The sequence below is a fragment of the Macrosteles quadrilineatus genome, unplaced genomic scaffold (assembly GCF_028750875.1).
Source record: "Macrosteles quadrilineatus isolate MER2022 unplaced genomic scaffold, UCM_ALF_1.0 Scaffold_4__1_contigs__length_99947679, whole genome shotgun sequence".
Lineage (NCBI taxonomy): Eukaryota > Metazoa > Arthropoda > Insecta > Hemiptera > Cicadellidae > Macrosteles > Macrosteles quadrilineatus.
Genome location: NW_026542597.1, coordinates 30,680,799 through 30,706,785, shown reverse-complemented (window position 1 = coordinate 30,706,785; position 25,987 = coordinate 30,680,799). Strand labels below are relative to the sequence as shown.

At 36.1% G+C, this 25,987-nt stretch overlaps 1 protein-coding gene across 1 annotated transcript; it reads left to right on the top strand.

The window, feature by feature from the left end:
* Window positions 1–478: 478 nt before the first annotated feature.
* LOC128993456 (autophagy-related protein 9A) lies at window positions 479–24,456 on the top strand. The gene is made up of 15 exons (XM_054417363.1): window positions 479–746; window positions 2,500–2,625; window positions 3,446–3,626; window positions 4,718–4,937; window positions 6,198–6,322; window positions 9,076–9,203; window positions 10,414–10,598; window positions 12,844–13,022; window positions 13,574–13,705; window positions 14,837–14,990; window positions 15,992–16,246; window positions 16,598–16,780; window positions 22,331–22,458; window positions 22,930–23,028; window positions 23,928–24,456. Exons 2-15 carry the CDS (start codon window positions 2,508–2,510, stop codon window positions 24,031–24,033), a joined length of 2,193 nt encoding a protein of 730 aa, XP_054273338.1. The 5' UTR covers window positions 479–746; window positions 2,500–2,507; the 3' UTR covers window positions 24,034–24,456.
* Window positions 24,457–25,987: the final 1,531 nt, after the last annotated feature.

Below are 25,987 nucleotides of genomic sequence, written 5' to 3'. Positions count from 1 at the left end.
TTGGTAATAATTTGATTCTTGGAAATCACTGAGCTATAATTCTAACTGAAGGTAGCACTGAATGTCAAAGATGCGTGTCGCCAGCCGCCATGTTTGCGTGAGGTGTGAGTTATAAGAAGCCATGTTATTGGTTAAAAAAACTCACTGCTATACCAACCTAACAAAATCAGCGACACGCTCTTGACAGACTTCTGCCATGGCAGTGCTACCTCCAGATATAATTTTAGCTCAGTGTTGGAAATGGCATTAATTTTTTGTTTACTTTGCTTTGCACATTATTCACAATTTCCATATACATCCAAACAAATAAATTTCTGCTAGATAAACTACAATGTTCGATAGTATGAAACACGGTGTAATGTAATTATGATAAATTACTGGCTTGTAAAACTATTCAATGTGCTTACGTTCTTTTCACAATCAGCTGTTTGCTGTTTGCTACCAGAACCAGACGTCACAATAATTCAGTCGACAAAGACAACGACATTGCAGAAGCGACAACTACTCATCATCTGTTTATGTTTTCTTTCTTCACTATCAGTGTACGACTTTATCGAACGAGAGATCCCTAGAAGATAAATTATTATGTGTCTATTGTTTGCATTTTAGTGAAAATTTTATCCAGAACTTTGAGCACCGCAGAATGCCAAATATCCTTAATGGAGTATTAGCATTGCTGCCAAGTAAAATTGATAAATTCTTTTGACACAATTAATTTTTAGTTTCCTGACCCTGAGTATATGCTGGTGAGTGTTTTGCTAAGGTTATGTATAGTGTTATTGTTTGTAATGCCTTTGTTGCAAGCTAGGTCATGAACTCCTTATCTTATTGTGAGCTATTTTGTACTTTTATTTAAACTTGAAGTAACACCAGTGTCACTATATAAACATATACCTTAATAGGTAAGTAGTTGGGATAGCTTGATAGCTACATCAGTTATTTTGACACTCAAGGTAGGGTAAATAACATGGAACTTCTCAGGAGCAAATCTCTTGGAGTAGGCCTAATGTAAAAATTTAACATGATTCCATCAAACCACTATGACTATAATTTATTCCACTGGAAAGTATTTAACTTTACCGTGTATTGGGTTAATTTGAGACTTTTCTATTGTCAATACGTTAGGAAAAAATTAGATAAGTGTAGTTTATTTTGTAAATAATACACTCACGACTTCAGAATAGCGATTAAATAATTCCAAATGCATAGCCCTTCATTTTTTCAAGTTTTTAGGGATTGCCTGTTTCAACCGACCTAGCTGTGGTCCTGTAAGGGTCGGTAAATAGGAGGTCACTGTAGTCCTTTTAACTCTAAACAAAATGTTACAACCCTATCTGCTGTAAACATTGTGGTTCAAAATTTATTGCATCTTTTGCGATTTTCCCCATTAAAGTCATAAGTTAGACTCCCATCGCTTAATGTACCCATGATAAGAGTTAGCTGACAGGCTAATGGCAGAAGGTATGTGTCATATTGCTGATACCGTTTTTAACTTTTTGTTAAATCAAAACCTCCACTAAAGTCTTCCATCCTTGGAGGTTGAAAATATTTAAATATGTCTTTTAACAAATAGCCTACAGTATACTTACTGTAGGTCTACATCAAGCCCACTTGGAATATTTTCACCGATCATAAATTTGATTATTAATTAGGGCCTAGTATCTAAATTAGGCTACTTGTTATGATCCGTTTTAGACAAAAAAAGTTATAAGTGTTTGAAAAACTAAATATAAAATTACAAATTTAAGGTTTATTGAGCTGCTCTGATGGTTGTTTGGGCAAGTACTAGTTCTAGCAGCGACTAACACTTTAAAGGGAGGAAGGAGTGTACAGATCTAACAGCTGTTTACTTGCAATGAAAAACAAACAAAACGACTAGGCCTACCTACACAACACATGTAAACAAAAATTTAGTAACTTAACGACTTGCAACCGTAGTTTAATTATTGCTTAACTAATAGGCTATATTATCAAAGAAACTGTTCTAACCAAACCTAACTTCTGTAACATTTCAAAATCCCATTTGTTAACAAGAAAGGGATGTGAGAAAGATAGGTTGGGCTTTATGTGGTTTCTGACTGTATTAACTATTAAGTCCTTTGAAGGTACACAAGTAAGATTAGGTAAGTTAAAGTTAAGGTTGTAATTAAATAGAGTCGGGACCACGTAAGTTTGCAGTTGATGACAGCCAATCACAAGACGAGGCTAGTGCGACGTTGCCACATCGCCTGTTGACAACACTAATAAAAATATACTAAGCAATATTTTCAAATCAGCTGGTATTATTAGATTTAGCAACACCGCACGGTTCTCATTGGTTCATTCAAACCCATATGGTAAATAGGCTCCTCCCTCAACTGCAAACGTGGTCCCGACTCTAATGAGTTATTAATTTATATTATTTAGGCCACTTGGTACCTCCAGACTGTTTTTGCAAACTGAAATAGCGGGTTGAACCCAATAATACAGGTATTTTTTAAATGTGTGTTGTGCTGTTAGACCCTGAGATGATGCCTACAATGGAGGCCAGTTACCAACAGTTTGGAGGAGGGGATCCTGATGACTCTGAAGAGACGCCGCAGGAGTTCGGGGCGATGATCCACATCGTCCCGGAGAGTGGCAAATGTAGGCCTACATCAATACCGTTCTTATAAGCTATTTCATTATTTCTTTTTCTTGGTTTTATTTGTTTTGTACACTTTAGGTATTAGGTACCTATTTATTTAAATTCTTGATTATCATATTAACAAAGAAATGTAGTTTTGTTGTCTTTCTTTTCTTTTTATTGAATTTTTCATGTAGGGAATTAGCTATTAGAGTAGGTTTCGTCTCATAGTAAGACCTAAACCTGAGACCAATTTTCTTTTTTTATTGGAAATTACACAAAATATAGTTTAAGCACTTTATTTTGTTGTGATGTCGTGCTTAAAATGTAGTCTAGTTAGGTAAGGATCTTATGACTGTCTGTAATTGGTTAATCAAGAAACACCACCTAACCCCCTTTTTAGTGGTTTTTAGATACATGTAAAACCATATGCTCTAGTATTAAAAATAGTTGTTTGAGATGTATGTTTGTTGATGTTTGGAATCATTTTGGCTATTGATAAATCTCCCTAATTACTTTCTCCAGATCTGATGAAATATTGTAGTTTTCCATAATGGTTGATCAAACAATTATTAATTATAAATTAAGTCGGGGCGTCGCTGGCATACTAGTTTCAGCATGGGATACTGTCCTGCAAGTCCAAATACAAATCCCTCTATTGAATGACTTTAACTACGTGATAATGCCGTGACCCTGGAGCTGTAGGTCCAGCTGGGAGGTAAAAAAAGATAATTCCCTTAGGCTGGCAAAACTGTCTGTGCAATGTTTTAATTTCGGTCTATAATAATAATATTTAACCAGTAATAAAGTTTTAACATAATTTGAATGATATTTGTCCAGCTGCTAGATGGAATCATGTGGAGGACTTAGACTCGTTCTTCACCCGAAACTACCTGTACCATCAGAAACACGGCTTCAAGTGTATGATGCTACAAGAAGTCCTGGAACTTGTACAGTTTATATTCGTCGTCGTCTTCTCGACGTTCCTTTTTAACTGTGTTGACTATCAAATACTCTTTAGGTATGTTTTAGCCATTGGATTAAAAAATGCTAATTCATGCATAGATCAGAACACTATATTTCTTATGTTGATTGATGAAAAAGTAATTTAATAACAGTAAAACCTCACTAACTCGGAAAGCTGTGTAACTCGACAGCTTACAGTGCGCTCGTCTAGCTGGCATTGTCTTACTATTGTATTTGACTTTTCAAGGATGGCTGAAGATGTTTATAAGATTTGTTGAACATTGTTTACTCAATTTGTAAAAAATATACTACAAGTACCGTAGTTAATATGTGGAAAATTAGTCTGTTATGTATTCATTTATTAAAACCCATTACAGTTTCAATGTTTTGGATACAATTTTCGTTTGGAGGCATTTATAGTAAATAATTACCAACTTGACAACCCTCAATCTCAAGGGGAGCGAGCTGGCATAGTGGTTAAAGCGCGGGATCTCAGTCCCTGAGGTCTCGACCCTCAGGAAAAAAAACCCTCAATCTCGACAACCTCTTGGTCCACAAATAGTGGAGTTAGGGAGGTTTTACTAAAGTAATAATTTTTTTAGAATCTAGTCTATAGCATACAGTAGAATCCCTCTCTCCGTTTTGTTACAACTTTGTATCATTCACACATTTTTTTCACACAAGTGCTTCATTGCATTATCTGAGACAGCCTGTTCATCCACCGCTGTTCAGTTCACAGTTTTACTTAATCTAAACATTGGCTTCATTCTGCTATCACTGTGTGTTACTTTGCATTTTTACACAATTTGAAACTTGAAAGGCATTTTTGAAAATGTATAGTCTTATAAAATTTGTATTTTGTTCAGTCCATAACTTATTTCTAAAGTAGAGTTTGTGGAATATGCCCACCTGAATTAAATGGTAGATTGCAGTTGAAGAATTAGGTGTGATACGCTTACTCATCCTTAATGTGAGTCCACAGAAAATTGATTAATGAGTAGGCCTACTAGTATTTTTATGTTAATTAGACAAGGAAAAAATTCAGTATAAATTGGCATAGTTAGCCTAATCAATAATCTCTTTGGTTCAAATATCTAGTCAAATTTGATACAGTTTTGTAAATTATTCAAAAGCTGTTTTTTGCAGGAATAAGGAAAGCAACCAGACGGTGAACCAGCGCAAGATCGCACTGAGTGATGCGATCGTCCCTAGCGACCAATGTCTGGCCAACGTCAGCATGATGTGGTGGCTGGTGGTGTTTGTATCTGTAGTGTTCTGGCTTATCCGAGCCATCAGAGTGGTCTACCACCTGTTCCAGTACTGGAACATCAAGGCGTTCTTCAACTCCGCACTCAGGATACAAGATGTAAGAATATGTTGTTTGAAGGATTAATGCAGACATTTTCCTTCACTGAAGGAAATCGGTAAAAGTATCATCAGTACATTTTGTGGCCGTTTGTAGGGATGGGAAAGAACTTAAAACATTGACAAATAATACCCTAGATGAACGCTGGGAAGCCTAATACAATACCTAAAACTATGATAATTGATTTATTGATGATAATTGTAACTATGAATTTGTATAGGAAAATAACCAAAATTGTAATATCTTTTGAACCATTATATATACAGCATTGGGGTTGTGCCATTTTGTTCAGAATTAAAAAGACCATTACTGTACATTAAATTTCATTCATAATTAATTTTTATAGCAGGTTATGTGAAAATCAGATATTTCTGTTATTTTAGAGTTTAGGGGAAAAATCACTGTCAAAAGTAAAACATTAAAAAAACGCCTTGACATACCATCCTTGTACACATTACCCACACACCAAATTTCATCAAAATCGAACCACAGGTATAGTTTGTAGCTCTGTACATACAGTGCACTTTATATACTACAGTACATACAGTATATCACTTTGAAAATGTTAGCGGCAGGGGGCGCTAGTTTCTTAGTTTTGCCAAGGGCGCAGCCTTACTTGTTATGATACTGTCCAATCTTTATAGTACGAGTGAAGCAGTACTTGTAAGTTATGGCTTAGTAACCTGGATTTAGATCCAAGTGGGTGATTTTATCCAGATTTCATTTTAAGATAAGTTAATGAAAGCAAAATTGCACTAAAGGCATTTTTACAAGGAACTTATCAATTTGGTGTTCGCTAAAATATCCTTATGATGAATTTGTAATATTAAGTACTAGTTTTTGTTGCAGTAAAGTTGGGGTTGGACGGGATTGTACTTTAAGTTGCACCATGGCAAACTAGTTTTTTTTTTAAATCTTGAGTAAAAATTGTAGCAAATGGCGATAGCCTTATTACAAATAAATACAATTTTCAGCCTTTATGTCACTATTTTATGTCACCATGAATGTAATCCTTGACAGCGGCACTATCGCTATTATCTTCCTTGACCGAGTAGACATATTTAGGTCTCACTCAAAATCCTAAATTGTGATCATGTCCCGTGATTGCAGAGACTCACAATCACAAAAAAATTTCATTTGAAAAGAATCTCGTCCCAAGAAAATCCCCAATTATATGTTAGCCTATATTTTCCACGAAATTCCTGAAATTTTGAGATCGTCCATCCCTAAATATAATAAAGATATGAACATGTTGTGTAGGCTGAGTTAGACAACGTGACGTGGCATGAGGTACAGAAGAGGATCAGAGAAGTGCAGCTGGAGCAGCAGATGTGCATACACAAGAAGGATCTCACTGAGCTGGATATCTACCATAGAATACTCAGGTACCCACCTCCACTAGCCCTGATCAGATGTTACTGGTTCACTAGCAGCTAATATTATTGGCTAATGCTTGCCAAGCCTAGTACCTGAGAAAAGTATGTAGCTTTTTGATGATTTGAAACTGGACCCAGCTATCTTTGATGATTGGGCTTATAATAAATGGTCCTGACGACTAAGCTGGTCTTAGTCAGTAACAAAGCTACACAAGGCATCTCATTCCATCTACACTCATCTTTCACTCATATTTGGATTAAAATATTCACATATTAGGCATCCCCATCTCAAATCATAATGATAATAGTCTCCTCTAATACAGACGAGACAAACGTGGCAACACCGCTGTCCCGTCAAACCGAAACAGCTGATACACTTATTTATAACGGATATAGGAAAAGTTTATGTTTACACGTTTGTTATTTCTGTTATTGCCATGGTAATAGGCATGACATTGCCACACACCTACGCCGCGGCCTTGTGTAAGAGAAGGCTATGCCTGATGTAGCTAACACACTTTGCTAGTGTGTATGTTTATTGTACTGTGTGCGGTAAAATGATGTCGTCTGTTGGGATGAGTAGCCTAGAAATGTTTAGCTTTCAAACGTTCTAGAGCAATCACACTGAATCACTACTTCAAGTGGTCCTATAAATAAAACCTTTGACAACAACATTTTAGCCCCTTAGACAGAAATAAAATATTAGTTAGAAACAGAAACCAATGTTAATAATTATTATAAACTGACAAATAATGGTTAAAACATACCTCGTCAGACAATCCTTAACATGTAGGTAGTGAAGATGCTACATATGTTTCGGCGGCTATTTAAGCATCTCCGCCATCGTCAGGCAAACAAAAGGATCCACTTGATGTGTCGTCAGAATAAATAAAATACACATTTTACACAAAACATAAAAAACTATAGTGATAGGCCTATCAACTACACGCACTGCCGTGGACATGGCAGGAAGCAGACTGAATGTTATGTTGTGATGTGACTTGACTCTGGGCTGTCGTCTGCGTTATCAACAGCTGTTACTGGTCTATTGTAGTGACGGAGGAGAGTATTGAAAATATAATGAGATTCATAGTTGAGTTTTTCATTCAAAATTTGTGTGCTGTCCTTGGTTTTTATTTCTTTGTATATTTCAAATTCTTCCAGAGTATTTAATAGATTTCCTTTCCCGCAGTAATGAAGGATATCAAGACCGTCATTTATATCTAGCATATCATGTTTATTGTCGATGATGTGTTGGGCGAATTTAGATTTTTGCAATTTTAGTTTAGGAGCCGGTCGGTGTTCTTTATACCTGGTTTTAAAAGGCCTCCCACTTTGTCCTACATATGTGCTCGGGCAATCGGCGCATTTTATGCGATATACACCTGTCTTCTCATACTTATCACCTTGTGGGTGTTTACCTTTAGATATATTTCGTAGCCGATTGGAAGTTTTAAAAGCCAGTTTGACACCACGTTTACTCAGATCTTTTTTCAGGTAGTTATTTATTTGGTGGTTATATTAGACACAGCAATATGTTATTCTATTATTATCAATATTGGTTGGTTGGTGACATGTATTGTTCTTTTTCTTTATAATGATTTTGTCCACCATATCTGATTTGTATCCATTGGCCACGGCAATGTGCTTTATTATGTTCAGTTCCTTTGTGTAATTTTCTGGACTTAGTGGGACATTTAGAAGTCTGTAGAACAATACATGTCACCAACCAACCAATATTGATAATAATAGAATAACATATTGCTGTGTCGAATATAACCACCAAATAAATAACTACCTGAAAAAAGATCTGAGTAAACGTGGTATCAAACTGGCTTTTAAAACTTCCAATCGGCTACGAAATATATCTAAAGGTAAACACCCACAAGGTGATAAGTATGAGAAGACAGGTGTATATCGCATAAAATGCGCCGATTGCCCGAGCACATATGTAGGACAAAGTGGGAGGCCTTTTAAAACCAGGTATAAAGAACACCGACCGGCCCCTAAACTAAAATTGCAAAAATCTAAATTCGCCCAACACATCATCGACAATAAACATGATATGCTAGATATAAATGACGGTCTTGATATCCTTCATTACTGCGGGAAAGGAAATCTATTAAATACTCTGGAAGAATTTGAAATATACAAAGAAATAAAAACCAAGGACAGCACACAAATTTTGAATGAAAAACTCAACTATGAATCTCATTATATTTTCAATACTCTCCTCCGTCACTACAATAGACCAGTAACAGCTGTTGATAACGCAGACGACAGCCCAGAGTCAAGTCACATCACAACATAACATTCAGTCTGCTTCCTGCCATGTCCACGGCAGTGCGTGTAGTTGATAGGCCTATCACTATAGTTTTTTATGTTTTGTGTAAAATGTGTATTTTATTTATTCTGACGACACATCAAGTGGATCCTTTTGTTTGCCTGACGATGGCGGAGATGCTTAAATAGCCGCCGAAACATATGTAGCAACTTCACTACCTACATGTTAAGGATTGTCTGACGAGGTATGTTTTAACCATTATTTGTCATATTTCGCAATCCTGGGGCTATTAAAATGAATTTTATTATAAACTGTTGTTTTGCAGCAACAGTTTAAGTTCACTTTACAACTTTTCAATCTTATTTCAAAAGGACGTTTGAGCTAGTAGCACTTATGCAAAGTTACTTTACCTTACATGTGGTTGATAATATTTTTCTCCAGGTATTGATTGTGTTAAATTGTGATGTTTTGATGACAGATTCAAGAACTACGTGGTGGCGATGGTAAACAAGTCATTGCTTCCCGTCAGGTTCAATCTTCCGCTCCTGGGTTCTGTCATCTACTTCACCCATGGGCTCAAATTCAATATAAATTTCCTGTTGTTTTGTAAGTAATCCAAAAAGTGTCTGACGTACGATGATAAATCATTTACAAAGAAAACACCTCAATATAATATTCTTATTTCTCTGCCAAAAGACTGTTTTCTTATATAGATAAAATATTATATAGTCAGATGTTTTTAAATTATTTTTGGTTAAAAACAAATAAGAGTTTTAGTTGTTGTTTGATGTATGAAAAATAAAGAACATGGTTTGGTTTTTGTTCACATTTATTAATGTTATTTCTGATATTTTATATTAACTGATCATCCGTGATATCGAGTAGATTGAATCACGCATATTGACGATTTCATGTCTTGCATTAGAATTACAAAGGTTAGTTTATTGAATTGAATCCTTTCCTGTAATCCTTTCAATGAAAAATCAAAGTGGTGAAGAAAATGCCTACAGGGATAAAATTAAATGAATTATGGTACTGGCTCACCCTTTCTTTTGCTTGGTGTGTCTTAGGCACTGGCTTGAGGACAGGGGAATTGAGGTTAAAAGACCAACATGTCAATAAAAGTACAAAAAATATATTGAACATAAAGGTTTTTTAATATAAGCACACACACACAAGCAATAGACCGTATCAAAATAAAAGGAATATCCCTATGTGTTTAAGAACCTTTTTCATAATGTAATGGAACTTCTTTACCCAGTAACGAACCCTAAAATCTCTTGTAAATGTCATTTGAGAAGGGTTTCATTGGCCACTGATTATTTTGTTTATGTATTTAAATTGGTAGACCATATTTAAACCAGAAAACAATTATTTATAATTTAAAAAAGCCTGCACTCGAGAACATCAAGATTAATACTACCATAGACAAACAGAATAAATATAGACCGTCAGCTGTGCTGCGGTTAGCATAAGAACCACTAGGATTGCTGTGTAGTAACGGCGCACACCACCGCTGCCGTGTCTGCTTGTAGCATACGGCGAGGAGCTGTCAACGGCAGCGAACCTAACACAGAGCGGCACATCGCGGAACCTTCCTTTGACAGTCTATATTTATTCTATTAGTCTATGGAACTACTTATAGTTTCTTAAAAACATAATATAAATACTGAAAAAATTTCTCTAGCAATACAATCACACAAAAAAGTGAACTAATTAAAACCAAAGTGTAACATTTGCACAAAAGGCACCAAACAGCAAACAAGCAAACGGAAGAACAGATTCCACTTCTAATGTTGATGATGATACTCTGCAGGGGGGCCGTGGTCGCCGTTCCAAAACAACTGGCACCTGAAGGACGACTACAAGAAGGCCAACAAGCGACAGGAGCTGGCCCAGCAGCTGTCCAAGCACATAGTGTACGTAGCCGCAGCCAACCTGGCGCTGTGTCCGCTAATCCTGCTGTGGCAGATACTCTACTCATTCTTCAACTACACTGAGGTCAGTTGAATGACACTCTGGTGGTGCTCGATGTTCAGTTGTAATAGAGATATTGTAGTCTCAACTATCCAAACCTTCCGTTTTATCCCACTTCGCTGTGGACAATCAAGTACAAATAACATTTTTGTTTGGGATGATTGTACACCGTAGCGAGTACATCAAGACAATTCCTAATGACCACCACTGTAGCTATTTGGAAGATACGAGTCAGGCTTTATGCACTTGACTGTACTTTCTGATTGTTTAGCACACCGCACATTTTGTAAACTTTGCACACCTGCTCACTCTTGCTACCCCTCATCATAGTTATGGCTTGAACTGATGCCTGTGGCTGTGTATAGCTTTACATTTTGCAGATTCACTGTTTTGTATTTTGCAAATATTATGTTATGTGATGTAGACTTTCTGTCAAGTATTTATTAGTTTAAAGTCAGCCAAGAATCATTAATAATTTCAGAATTAGTTTTGAATTGTTTTGAAAACAAAGAAAAGTTTTTAATTTGATTAATTTAAACATGCTTCCACAATGTTTTTTCTTTTATTTTCCTTTATTTTCAGCCTTTTTGTTTACTTGAACTTGCCTATACTCTTTTTAAGTTATATAATTTTGAGACTCTAGGCTACTATACAATGTAATTTTTATTTCCTATTCATAATAGTTTAAATACAATGGTTATACCTTTTATGCTAAAATCCAATTATTCACAAGACATAGTGATCAGGACGCTTTATTACAGTCATGTTGTTATACTGGAGTGGTCAGTAGCAGAAGGGTTTGCAAGACCTACGGGGCCTGCAGGGGTCACATGGCGGGGGGCACATGTTGCAGGGGTCACACGGCGGGGGGCAAGGCCTGCAATAGTTACACTCTGCTCTTCGGTCCATCCAGTCAGTGACGGCTATCACACTTCCGCAGCACACCACAAACATGAGTCCTCCGAGCATTACACAGATCACAGGCAACATTCTGCAGGTTGCGCCGATGAGTGATCAAAGAATCTGTTCAACGTCTTCACTTGACGCAAATTCAAATTTACCTTTCTTGACTCCTTAAAGTACTTGCGTAAAATATAGCTTTATCCTCTGTTTCAACGACGTCTACATGAGATGGCAAATCCTCCTGAGAAAACGATGATGATAATTCCTGCTATGACCAAAACTATGAGCAAGAACGTCCATACCGAGAATTTGGAAATTGCTTTTAGTGTTTTGTTCAAATGAATGGTTTATATCCATGGTAACGTTCTAGTTTTAGGAAATCAGCTATTTTAATTTAAGAGATGTGGGGTGTCAATATTTTCTCTAGTTAGTGATAGCTTATGCAGTTGAGGCAAAATTAGCTTAGTAATAAATAGGAAAATAATATACTTATATTTTTCTCCTATTCACTTGTAGTGTGAATGAACTTTTGTTTATTTTAACGTTGATTAAAAATACTGAGCCAGTTGATCTTGTGGTTTTGTCTGTTGTAACACCATGAGTACATAACACTATAAACAATTTCAAGTAGAGAGAGGAAAGTTTCAATTAAACATTTTCTATTTTATATTTAAGCATATTTATTTTAGTGTATCACTTAAAACTAAAATTATTATGTCAAGATTTGTTATTGATATTAATCGTTACCCATGCTCTTACTTCCATGTTCTCTTACACCCCAAAAGGTATTAAATATAGGGTATATCCATATAGGGAGTACTTTCTTAATTGGCTTTTAATATTCTCATGATCAGCCAGCCTTTTTCATCTTTTTACCTCTTCTTTGGCGTCCTGGGGATTTGGTGTTTCCTTTCATATTTGTCTTATGTCAGTTTCATATCCCTCCTTTATTATAACCACTCCAACAACTGCTTTTCACTTCAGCAACCACCTCTTTTGCTTGAAATAGATCACTTGGTTCTCGTGATTCTTCACTCTCCATTTTCTTCTGTTAGTCAAAACATTTCCCTGACTACGTTGTTATAAAATGTTATTAGGTATTCCTGATCACCTATGTATACAGTCAGTGTTTTGGATCCATATAGGTAGATTTGGTACTTGGTCTTTTGTTGTTTATCGTCACATATTGTCCCAACTAGCAAAGTTAAGGGTGACCGAATGAAATTTTTCCTTGAACATAAGAAAGATTTTGATTTTGAACCATCACGTGTGTAGGCCTACATAAAATAAACATGGTTTCAGTAAAATCATCTCTTACTAGGTTCTTGTTAAAAAGATGATTCAATATATTTTCTCGGTGACTCAGGCCATCAAGAGGGAGCCTGGCAGTCTGGGGTCTCGCTGCTGGTCTCAGTACGGACGACTTTACCTGCGCCACTTCAACGAGCTCGACCATGAACTCAATGCCCGACTCAACCGAGCGTATCGACCAGCGTCCAAGTACATGAACATATTCACATCTCCTGGCATGACGATTATTGCTAAGTAAGCGTTTTAACAGGTATATAATGTTATCTGCTACTTTTGTTTACCCGAGTTGTCTTGGTCTATCCAGTAGTCTTGCATCCAATACATCGATTACAGAATTTTCAATTAACAATGATTGAACCGTCACAAGGTATGTCAGTTTAAAACAAAGTTTTTCTAAGCTTAAGCCCAATTAAGTTTTATTCAAACATGAATTTTATGTTGGGGAATTTCGTTGTTTACTTTTTGTTTATTGTTATTTAATCAATTTAATTTTTTTAAAGTTTGTATATCAATCTATTTGTAAACTCTCTCGTGCCTTATCTTGGCTTAAACCAATGAGTAAAACCCTAGTTGTAAATCGAAATATATAGTAATAGAGAAACAGTTGAGCATATTCAATCTTAGCCAACATGAAACACAAATGAAAACAGGTTTGATTCTTGGAGTACTGTTCCAGATATTGTTTTTTATCGACACAATTGATTGCTCGTCCAAATTTTGAATGAAACTACGTAAAGTTCCCAACTACTTTGTAAAATAACGTCAATCAACAACTTGGTTTGCAGGAACATCGTGTTTGTGGCGGGGGCAGTCCTGGCCGTGCTGTTGGCTTTGACTGTGTATGATGAGGATGTGTTGACTGTGGAACACGTTCTGACTGCCATCACTGTACTAGGAGCCATCATAGCTACGTTCAGGTAACTAACCTGGAAATCTCTGGTTTAGTAATTTATAACATCTCATCACTTTTAGATGAGAAACTGATACATAAATATTTGGAATTGTTGTGACTGTCAATATGTGTGTATGTGTTTGATGGCAACTCTTCGTAACCCCAGTGAAGAATACGATTATTCTTGTGGCCATCAACTTTTTTAAAGAGGTTGTAAGCTTCTTTTAACCTTGAATTTGGATGTCCACATGGGCCTCAAAGGACTGTGCGGGAACATATTAAGGAATGCACAACATATTAACAACATTAAGGGTGAGCTTTTCTGTATGAAAATTAACTGTACTAATCAGTTTTAAGTGCCAGCACCGAGACATCACTGCCCTGGTTTTTCGGATTGTCACAACTCCTGGCAGAACCAGCAAGTCATCAGTATTTCATGTAATCCCATGTGTAACATGAAAATAAATGTTTAGGTACTTAACATTTTAAACTCTTAATTATTATGTTTTCAAGCTAAACTGATTTAATTTGTACACACATCTTAATGTTAATTGTTTAAGTGTATCAATGCCAGAGGGGTTGTTTAAGTGCTTGAAAAGTGAACAGTGCAAACTCATGTTGATTCTGTACCCAGGCTTAGCAAAACAAAGGGCCAAAAAATAGCTACTGTTTACTCTAACAGAAGCATTTTATGACCCTGTTTCATTGAGTTAATTCTTCCTGTTGAAGTTTCTTCAGCTCTATTGAACATCAACAGCTATCTGTTTTTTACAAGAAGACATCCCATATATATGGATCAGCTGTCGCTAATTTTTTACTAAAAAAGAATGTAGTTTTGTGAGCTAGTCACAGATTGTGCTAGTGTCTAAAACTCTATTTTGTACCTTATTTTCGTTACTGACATCGTTGCTGGGTCACAACAGTTGCTAGCTCATAATAAGTCATTCCATCAGTTTGACTTGGTAAAAACCATCATGTAATCGGCAGAAATCAGTAATTTAGATCAGCGCACATCAACTAAGACAAATTTTACTAACAACCTGACTACAACTTTAACATGGGGATGGAATGTCTAGTTGTTGTACTATACACTAAACATTTGGATTGTGTTTATCATTTTTCCTTTGTAACTTAACTCCGGTGGTCTCTCCTTTAGAGTGTTCATTCCTGATGAGAACCTGGTCTGGTGTCCGGAGAACCTGATGACTGCCGTGTTAGCGCAGGTACACTATCTCCCGGATAACTGGCGTGGTAACGCACACACCTCACGCGTACGCAACGAGCTCTCTCAACTATTCCAGTACAAAGCTGTGAGTGTGCATGTTTTCTTTATTTTTTTTCTAGATGGGTTTTATTACCTAATAGGCTAGTTGGATATTAATAGTCAGTGAAACTGTTCTGGATTTTTTTTTTCATTCAAGTGTAAAACTTTTGATTTTTTATTATATCTGTTAAAAGAGTTGTGTTAATGTTAATAGGTTTAACTGGTGATCTTCTTTAAAACAAATTTAAACATTTATTTTGTTCATCTGATATGATAAAAATTAGATATGCTGAATCCAACCATAGATAAAACATACTCCCTTAGTAGATTTCTCATCCTTATGGAACAGCTGAAGACAATTTTATTGTTAGTTCTGTACGGTTTTCTGTAGAGGTTGTGTTTTGTTTACAATTTGTTTCCCGTTATTACAGCCATTTAAAACCTCGTTTAACCAAATAATACGATCTAATCATAAACAATAACCTGTCCCCTAGTTATATAACCAAACAGTAAAGCACAAATCAAGAAATTAACCCTAAAATAATATAAACAAAGTTTCGTCGACACTAGCGCCCATGTGTCACGTACATGAACTAGACACGAAAAACGTGCTTCAAAATTTACAATGGGATGAGAAGTCTACTTGTGTTGGTTAGTCTATGATCCAACTTACCAACTATATTTAAAGTTGTTGAGGTCATTTTTCTGACTAGAAGTAAAATTTTAACAATACAGTTTTTTTTTATTTAGTCATGTGGGGATTATTATTTACACAGGTTTTAATTGAGTTGGAGTGGCCTTCGTCACCTGACATGTGGGCTTTTTATGCGCCCCGTTTAATCCCAGAGCTCATCAATCTTGTGTACGGAATGAACTGCAGCATTCCGTCCACCAGCCCTTAGATTTTTCCTAGGGGGGTGACAATAATTTTGAGACATTCCAAATATCTAGGTATCAGGGTTTAAGTTGGCAATGGTCAGCTGTATTTTGAGAATTTAACTATGATCACGTATCAGCCCCAGGATTGAATTGTTCTCTGTCGCCTAGACGTATCTGCTGGGGGAGTTGCTGTCGCCTATGGTGACGCCCCTAGTGCTGTTCTTCTACTTGCGGCCGCGAGCCCTCGACATCGTAGACTTCTTCCGCAACTTCACTGTGGAGGTAGTGGGCGTCGGGGACGTCTGCTCGTTTGCACAGATGGATGTCCGTCGTCATGGCAACCCTGCGTGGCAGACCAACATGCCTCCTGCCCCACCCACTACCACCACAGCTACGACACAGCTGCCTAACCAGTACAACCAGGTCCGTATTGTGTTAAAGAAACAACTAATAAGCTGAAAATTTGACAGAGTTACTATCACTTTCTCTCCTAGTTATTTAAAATACTGAATTGTTCAGTTTGAAACTCAATTTTAAGACTTTATTAAATCTTGTTGTAGTTCTTTTACAAGCAGCCTTAAGAACTACATTCTTAAAAAAATATATTGCAAGTGAGTTTTTAATATTGTTAAATGAAGGTATCTTGATGACGTCTTATATCTTAATGACTGCAATAAGATACCTATCTGTTTTGTAGCTTTGCTATCATTGGAAAGGTAATAAGGCAATAAAGTGATATTTATTCCATACATAAACCGTTGTGTTTGTATGCAGGCGGAGGACGGGAAGACGGAGTTGTCCCTGATCCACTTCACAGTGACCAACCCGGAGTGGAGACCACCCACAGACGCCGAGACATTTGTCTCTGCTCTCCGCACACAGGCTCGGCGCGAGGCCGTGGCGCCGGGCACTCAGCTGCTCATCAACGACAACTCTCTGTCGTCCCTGGGTGTCGGGGTGAGTGGTGTGATTAGTATTACTGATTCAACATAAAGTAGAAATTCTCAAACTAATTCTAAGGAAAATGAGGTTTGCCAATCCTTGTGATTCTATTTTAAAATTTAAACATAACTGTTTGTAAACATAACTTAAATTAGGTTGGAATAAAAAAATACAATGTGAGTTGCCAGCTAAATGATATCTCTTGGCAAAACAAAAAAATCATCAGCCACTTTTCATTACCTTAGAACAACTAGAGAAAATTAAAACTTTTTTAGTTTTTACAAGCCATAAAAAATCTAGTTTCAGTAAAATTCAAGACTGGGTTTTTACAACCAGTCCATAAGTAATATTAAGAGATAAATGAATTAACTTGTTCGTTTTATATTGATCACATAATTTATTTGTACAAATATCATTCAAGATTTTTCCTAAGAGTTCACTAAATAATTTTCTTTTGTAATTTATCTGTTTGAGATTTTTGTCATAGCAGAGTGTAGCCAGCAGGTTCCGTTGCTTTTCAACCAAATTGTATCTTTCATTGGGTGAAGTTAGAGAGAAATTCTTTCAAATCAGTATTTCTGAGCTGGCAGAAGCATTCTTTGCTTTGTTTTTCTTTTTCTCCCTCCAATATTGCAATGTGGCCAAAATCTCTAGAACTGTTCCAGCAATAAACATTCCCACTAGCGTCGTTTGGATAATAAATCCAATGAAAGACATTTCTCTATTTTGTTTAAATTGTTTGATACTAAAGTATACCTTGCTTTTGCTGGTGGAATACTTGTGCAAGATTGCTGTGATTTGGCTTATTTATTTTCTTCTCCTGTTAGACCGTTTCCATGGATCCACAACCACCTTGGTCATTCATTTTGTTCTACTTGATGCCTGTTCATTATGCTGCTAATAATCTTAATCTTCAATTTCGGATTAATACCGTTTCTGCGGGGATAAGGGAATAAAAAAAAACTTCTTAACTTGTCACAACATGACTTTTATTCATACTATATTGTCTTTGCAATCATACTATACAAATAAAACAAATTTTTTACTTACAATATTGGATTCTGATTATTTTAAATTAAGTTCTGCATGCAACAGCGTGCTGCTTAAAGTGGTGATGAAATAACAAAAAAATATAAACAGAAAACAATACAAATAGAAGAAATTCCAATTACATGTTTTATTTACAGCATGGGGTGAAAATAGAGAAGCCCATGATGGAAGGAAAAAACATAGGTGTGATATTCCCGTCATATGCTTACATCACCCAGATTTCAAAGGCAATTTCACTATTTAGAAAAAAATATAAAAGCAATAACAATTAAATCAAAACAAACCTATTTTTATACAACAGTTACGATCAGGTGATTTTCCATTTGCAATCTGAGTCACGTCATCCTATGACGGGAGTATCTAACCTATGTTTTTTTCTTCCACCATGAGAGAAGCCTGTACATTACATATTTTTGATCGAGTTTTCAACCACTGGATGACCACTAGTAGCTATAAATACATAGGAACAAACATATGATTTAACTACACTCATAGGACAATGTTTAGATTGTCTCTTTTTCAAAAATGTGATTGTGATTAATCTTGAGGATATAAAGAAAAAATTCAGCTGAAATAGTCAATTACCTTCTCTATTTTGTATACTTTTTATTTCTTCCACATTATTCTTAATGTGATGCTGTTGTATGTGTGTGTTGCTAATTATTGTTGTTATGGTGTAAATTAAAATTAATGTTTATTAATTCATATTTGAGGGGGTCAGAAGCCAAGGGGTACAAGTGACATTTTAAAAAATTTTGAGTTAAGTACAGATTTGGATAGAAGATTCAAAAATAAATTTGGTGGTAAAGAGATACAAGTGAAACCTCTGTATAGTGCTGCTCTCTGGTGGAGAAACTAAACAACAGCTGAATGTCTTGTCAGCTGTTTTCAAACATTTGGTGGCCAAGGGGTATAGGTGGCACTTATACCTGTTGTGCTCCAAAGTTGTAGGTTATTATTGAGTGTTGTTTTGTAACAGTGTGTTTCCTCTACCCTTCTCATTTAGTAATATAACTTACTATTAGTTATTTTTCAAGATTATTAAAGGAAGATAAGATTATTAAGTCTGTATGGTAATTTATCCAGTGAATATTTTAAGTTTTAATTATGAGTGATTCAGATCCAGATGATCCACTTCCTAACCTCTTTGGTGGTAAGTGCCAATTTTACACCATTATTTAGTGTTTTGTATGAGAATAGATAATTTTAATGACTAGGAAAATACTTAAATAACCAATTAACTAAATGATTCATTACCTTTATGTAAATCTTGTGTACATTATAAAACAGAATATTGTTATGGCACAACTCTGACTACAGCATAACCTCAATCCATTTCAGGGTATTTTTAAGACCCTTATAGACCAAGTAGTTTTTAAACAAGTAGGCCTAGAATTAATTATTATTTTTTGGCAAAATATTTTACTAAATGTAAACAGATCTGTCCCAGAATGGGTATTTGCCCATGTATTTCCAAAGATAACTAAAAAGTGCGCATTTAGTTATGCATAGGCTTAAAGTTTATAATAGACTTAACAGCCAATAATAATAATAATATTATGATACCATAGCCATATTTTATTCTTATGGTTCCTTACTCAATAATTTGGTTTTGTAAATTTCAATGAGTTGTATTTTTTTAGATGACGATACAGACGAGGATCCAACGTATGAAGAAGAAAGTGCAGAATCTGACGATTCAATTGGCTCTCAAAGAGATAGTGGTGGGTTTATTAACTACTTTATACACTAAACTAACCTAAACTAAAATAATTAACGAACTAACAAACTAACGTAACATAACAAACCTAAACTAACAAGTGGTGTAAAGTTATACTAATTTTACTTTCACCCCCTATATACATAGTATAGGGATAAAGTATTGTTTTTGTCAAAATTTTCGAATTTGAGTTGGCAGTGGAAGTAGGCCTATTTGTTTTGGTGCTCCCTGAATCCAAAAGAGCTAACCGCTTCAGTGGTTTTTGGATTTGTGTCTTGTCTGTATGTGAGTGTGGGTGTGTACATAGCTAGAGAATTCTCTGTACACCGTTGGTCCAATTCGGATGAGATTTGGTATGTAGGTAGGCTATGGGTGATCAATGTTATTCTTATGGGGATTATGTTTGTTTCAGGAGTATGCTTGAGGAAATCTGTTGTCTTAAGCATAAATAAGGGAGAAAGTATGTGTCAGTCTACTGATACCTTTTATTCACTATTGTCTTTCTCCTTTACTTCATAATACTTAGGCTACAAAAAAATTTCAACATTTTTATTTTTTTCAGATGATGGTGCGCTAGATGAGCCACAACCAAAGAGGACAAAACATGAAGGACGTAAGAAAACACGAAGATATGATTTGTGGAAAAGAAATATTTCTAAAAAGAAACGAAATGAAGGTAAATCTTATGTTGATAGGAAAGGCGTACATCATGACAAGAAGCAATTAAGAGAGTGCATCCACCGTTGTAGGTTTAAGTGCAATGACAATCTCAGTGAACAGGATAGGCAAAACATTTTCGAACAATACTGGAATCTTGGAAATTGGGAGCTTCAGTCTGCCTACTTGCATTCATGTATAAAAACAGTAGAACCAAGGAGAAAGAAATTATTTGGACAAGGATCAAAATCTCTCAGCGCCCAATATTTTTTTCTTGACAAGAGAGTATGCAAGAAATTCTTTCTCTGTACTCTTGATATCTCTAACAAAAGAGTGACAAATGTTATCAACAAGAAGACGATTTCTACTTCTGGGATTTCTCCTAGGGACAAGAGGGGTCATAAAGTACCTGGAAACAAACTTTCTGAAGACAAAGTTGCATTCGTTAAAGAGCATATTCGTAGATTTCCAAGATACACAAGTCATTATTCACGCAGTCAAGCTCCAAATAAAAAATATTTATCTCCTGGCCTAAACATCAAAAAGATGTACAACTTGTACAGAGAAAGCTGCGTTGAACACATGGTAGAGCCTGTGAAGGAAAGCTATTATCGCCACATCTTTAATACGGAATTTAACTTGAGCTTTCACAGACCACATACCGACACTTGTGTTACTTGTGACACACTGCAGAATACCATCAACAATGGAACTCCAGATGAGAAACAAAGCGCTATTACACAAAAGGAAGTACATTTGCGGAAAGCAGAATCGGCACGACAACAAATAAAGGACGCTCAAGAAACTGCCAAAGATGATACTAGTCACTTTGTGATTTGTTTTGACCTGCAAAAAATGCTACCCTCTCCGGTCCTTACCTGCTCCAGAGTGTACTACGCGCGACAACTGTGGACGTATAATTTTTGTATACACAATTTGGTAAGTAACAACGCTAGTATGTTCATGTGGCATGAGGCTCAGGCTGCTAGGGGCTGTGAGGAGATGCTCTCTTGCCTGTTGCGACTTGTAAAGACACTGCCTACAAGAGTAAAAAAAATTACAATGTTTAGTGATAATGCAGGTGGGCAGAATAAGAGCCGTTTCACAGTGAAGTTCTGGTTGTATATAGTACGTACTACCCACATTGAGGAGGTGGACCATAAGTACTTATTGTCTGGTCATTCGTATAATGATTGCGACAAAAACTTTGGAGTCATTGAAAGAGCCCACAGGAATTCAGGTACAGGGATATTTACACCAGAACATTGGATGAATATTGTTGCTAAATCGTCTAGCAGATTCATGGTAGTGAACATGGAAGACCAGGATTTCATTTCTTTGAAATCTTTGGAAGAGCATTACGTTAAGTCAGTCACAGGTATTCGTAGTATGCAATGGCTACGTTTTCAAAAGTCAGATCCCTATACACTGTTTTATAAAAACACATTCAATGCTGACATGCCTTTTTCGCAGTACAATATGAAGCCCAAGGAGGCTCCAAAACAACGCCTTCCTCAACAACTATCAGCCAAAAATGCTGCCCCAGGAATTAAAGCAAGCAAGTACAAAGACTTACAGAGCCTGCTTCAGTTCATTCCTCCATCATATCATGCCTTCTACAAAAATCTGAAGATTCAGCGAGAAAGACAACAGCCTGGAAGGGGAGGAACAGTGCCAACCGATGCTGAGGAAGACCGTACTGAAGTTGAAGACGAAGAACCTGATGCCGTTTGGGAAACTGATTCTGAGTAATAACTCAGACGTTATTACGGACAATACAATGTCTCTGTATTCAACTCACTATTTTTGTTTACATTTTGTATTTTAATAAAAGTTCTCTTATACACTATTTTAATTTTTTTCTTCAACTTATTGTCCTTTGGAAGACAAGAGGTACAAGTGACGCTTGCTATCACTATTATCTTAATAACTACCATATTTCCTAAGATTTTTTCACAAAATTAGTATCTAAATTTAAGTTATGATGTGTACAACACAACTTCAACTAATTTAATTTTTAAAACAGGTTGGTTGTTTTACCATAGCATTTTAACTTTGAAGAGTTTTATCTCAAAACTAAGAAACCGTCACTTGTACCCCTTGGCTTCTGACCCCCTCATTTCACTTATGTTCTGCAGTTGAGCGAGATGTTGATGAGGCCTGGCACAGTACCGTCGGTGCCGGCGCCATCTCCTCTCTCCCCCTCCAACACTATCCACATGCGCACTAGTAGAGCCGAGGGCCCCATACACAACCCTCAGGGCAGGTACGCAGATATCCCATACTTAACATGAAGTTCCTGTGTACGTGAGCAATTATTAAAAAATAAGATCTCATAGATAAATTAGGTTTGGTAATAGAAGAAAAAACACTTTTTTGTTTTAAACTATTGTAAATACTTGTGTCCCTGTTGATAGAATAAACATAGATATTTTTGTGATCGCAGCAGTTAATCACAGTGTTGCTGTGATCGTAGGAGACAATTTTATGATTGTGGGAGCCATATATGACTATTTACAGTTATAAAAAACATTGTTTTGATTGATTTGCACTTCCGGCTAATCCAAACAGGGTCTGGTATTTTGTTCAGATTAACTAAATCGTGTAGGCCTGCATTAAATAATAACAAAATATTTCTTTGTCTTAAGTAAATAATAAAATAATAAGCTTAGAGAAATATTAGGGCACTTATTTGTATGTAGATTAGATATATGTTTACTAGTGATATATGTTTCAGTTGCCATGAGCAGTCACTGGGAGGCAGTGTGATGCCGGAGACTGACCCTATGACTGATATGAGTCTCAGCACACTCTACCTACACGAGGTCCACTACAGGTACGGTACTCGACCATCTGTCATAACACCAAACACCATAGGCTGATAACCACTGCAGTCACCATCAGTGATTTGTACACTCACTGAAAACTTATACTTCACTGTAATAGTCAGTTCACAAAATTTAGGCGGCGAATGTTTCCTGGGTTCCCCCACCACTTTTTTTAGCTTATTGTAGATATCAGCTGTCGGTTGTTGTTTCATAGTTAGGGTGAAGTGGAGGGATGGATTTGCTTCTCTTGAAAGTGCCTAAATTTTTTGAACGGAGTATAGTAGATCAGTGCACATACAGATCATTAGTCAATGGTGATGTACAGTTGAAATTTGATAAAAAAATAGAAATGTTAATGTAAAAGGGTGAAGTGGAGGGATGGATTTGTTTCTCCTGAAACTGCCTAAATTGTTTTAACGGAGTGTAGTAGATCAGTGCACATACAGATCATTAGTCAATGGTGATGTACAGTTGAAATTTGATAAAAAAATAAAAATGTTAATGTAAAAGGCCATATAAAAATTGTACAACCATATAAAGATGAAAGAACTCAACTTCATAAACACAAGTACAGTACTACAAAATTACATCTCATCTTAATCCATTCAGACAACGTTGTTTTTTTAGTAATCAAATTATGTGATGTATGTTTTCCTCATTTAGAGTTATTTTGCCCAAAAAGGTTTTTTATTTTTGATTTTCTTTTAGTAGTCTAAAGAAGTGTCAACTTGCACATACTTGTACATACTTCAGTATCCAAAATTCAGTGGCTCTGCACAGTTATGAAAGACTTTCAAAAACATGTTCCAAACTTTGTTGACTCACCATTATTCATAAATGATACTTATTAATGATACATTATTGATAAATGAAGATGTCTCACTGACGTATTGTATTGTGATTGCAGGCAGATGAGGCGGAGAGGTTATCACGAAGGCAGTGTGTGGCTGCGAGGCGGACCTAGCTCATCTCGCACACAGGAGCGGACACCCCTCATCCCCCGCCCCTCGTGACTGCCACCCCCCGGCCCCACCTACGTATAGCCTCACCGTGCCTTACACTCTCACCCTTAAATACAACTCGATATCTAGATTCAAACATTACCAGTAAAAAGTCTTGATTTAAACTTTTTTGGAGGTTCTATTGAATTGCTCTGTCAAAAAATATTCTAAAATCAACCTTTTTAGCTGTAACAGTAACTGATTCAGTGTTTCACTTAACAATGAGAGTGACACTAAAACAGACATAGTGTTCGATATTTTGGTTTTAAATACCGAGTCAGATAAATTGTTTGCAATATAGTCCCAAGAAACGCTATGTACATTAATGACTATGTTGAATTTACAAACCTTAAAAAAATTCTACACCAAAATTTACTGACAAAACCTAATCAGCAGGTAGGTGTTGGTTAGAGAAAATTACTTCTTTTTGGTGAATACAATTTTTACTTTTGTTTTACAAACTTTGACATCAACATATTCTTATTTTAAAACAAAGAAACACTTGAAGTAGGCTAAATAGTTTGTAGCATTTTACAAAAACAGTTTGAATTTCTGGGTATATACGAGGGCCATCCAGAAAGTAACGGACGTTTCGTATTGCCGCTTCGTGTGGTGCTTTTGCCACCACCTTAGTATCAGAGCGTTCCTACACTTAGTATACATCCAGCTAATGTGAGTATCATATATCTAGTACTTTTTCGCAACAGAGTGTTGAAATGAGTGCTGTCTTTGTCCTGTCCCGCCAGTTTTATCACTATCATTATCAATTTTATTGAGATGGGGACACCACCTTGGTGCGTATTTTTAACCCAAATATGAAGGATGAGTGTTGAATATTGTGAGATGATCTAGTTAGCTTTGTTACTGACTAAGATCAGCTGTTTCATTAGTCAGAATCGTTTATTCAAAGCCCAATGATCAGGGACAGCTGGGACCAGTTTCAAACCATCAAAAAGCTACTGACTTTCCTCAGAAGCGATCCACCAACCTATTGATTACTAGGCGAGCACTAAAACCACTCAGCTACCCAGCCAGCCAATTTGTGAAATGGGATCTGTGCTCAGATTTTTATTTAGAAAAATTCATGTGTCAATTGAAATGTATTGCCAGGTTTGGGATTTTTCGGCAAAGGAGTGATGAATTAATGCCAAATGAGCAGCCGTGCATCGGCTTTAGAAATGGCTTAAAACTTGGTTTTTATTTATGTCGTAGTCTTCCAGGATTGTCAGTGCTGGAGTAAGTCTCCGTTAAGGTCTCAGTAAGGCTCAAACTGGCGAGATTTGCAATGACAGTGCTAGTTACAACACTTGATTGCAGAGAGTGTAAGGGAGATATTATGTGCACACTCCCATGGCTGAATGTGTTGCGTACTGAGTGTAAAAACATGCTGATGCTACAATGCCGCCGACAGCATGGCTCTAACGGCGCAGATGTGAAACATCTGTTACTGTCTGGACAGTTGAAAGCCCTTGTATATTTTCTTCATCCTTAAATATAATATTGTATAATTTTAGCTATTTGTTAAGTATGTTGTTCACTACTTAAGGATATCAATAAAGAGTTTCCATTAGGTTTTTAATTTTGAGAACAACAAAACAGGGTATAAAATACAACTTTGAAAAATGGATGTTTTTGAAAAATAACATATATGGTGGGATTTAATTTACAAAATAAAATATCACAAAAAAGATTGATCTCATTCACCAAGTTTTACAATTTGAACTACACAGTGTAGTATTTACGCAAAAACACACAAACACTTTTCTATGCAAAAACAATAAAAGAAAGTTTGAGGCTCCTTGAAACTAAATGGAGCATTGATTGGAATAATTGACCTCTCTTTGTGTTTAGCTATAGTTGTATCTGAAGGGAGCACTCGTGAAGTTCAATTTTTTCTAAGAAGCCTATGAATAAATTTCTTGAAATAATGTTTTTAGTCTTCCCAATGTTTCACATATTAAAACAT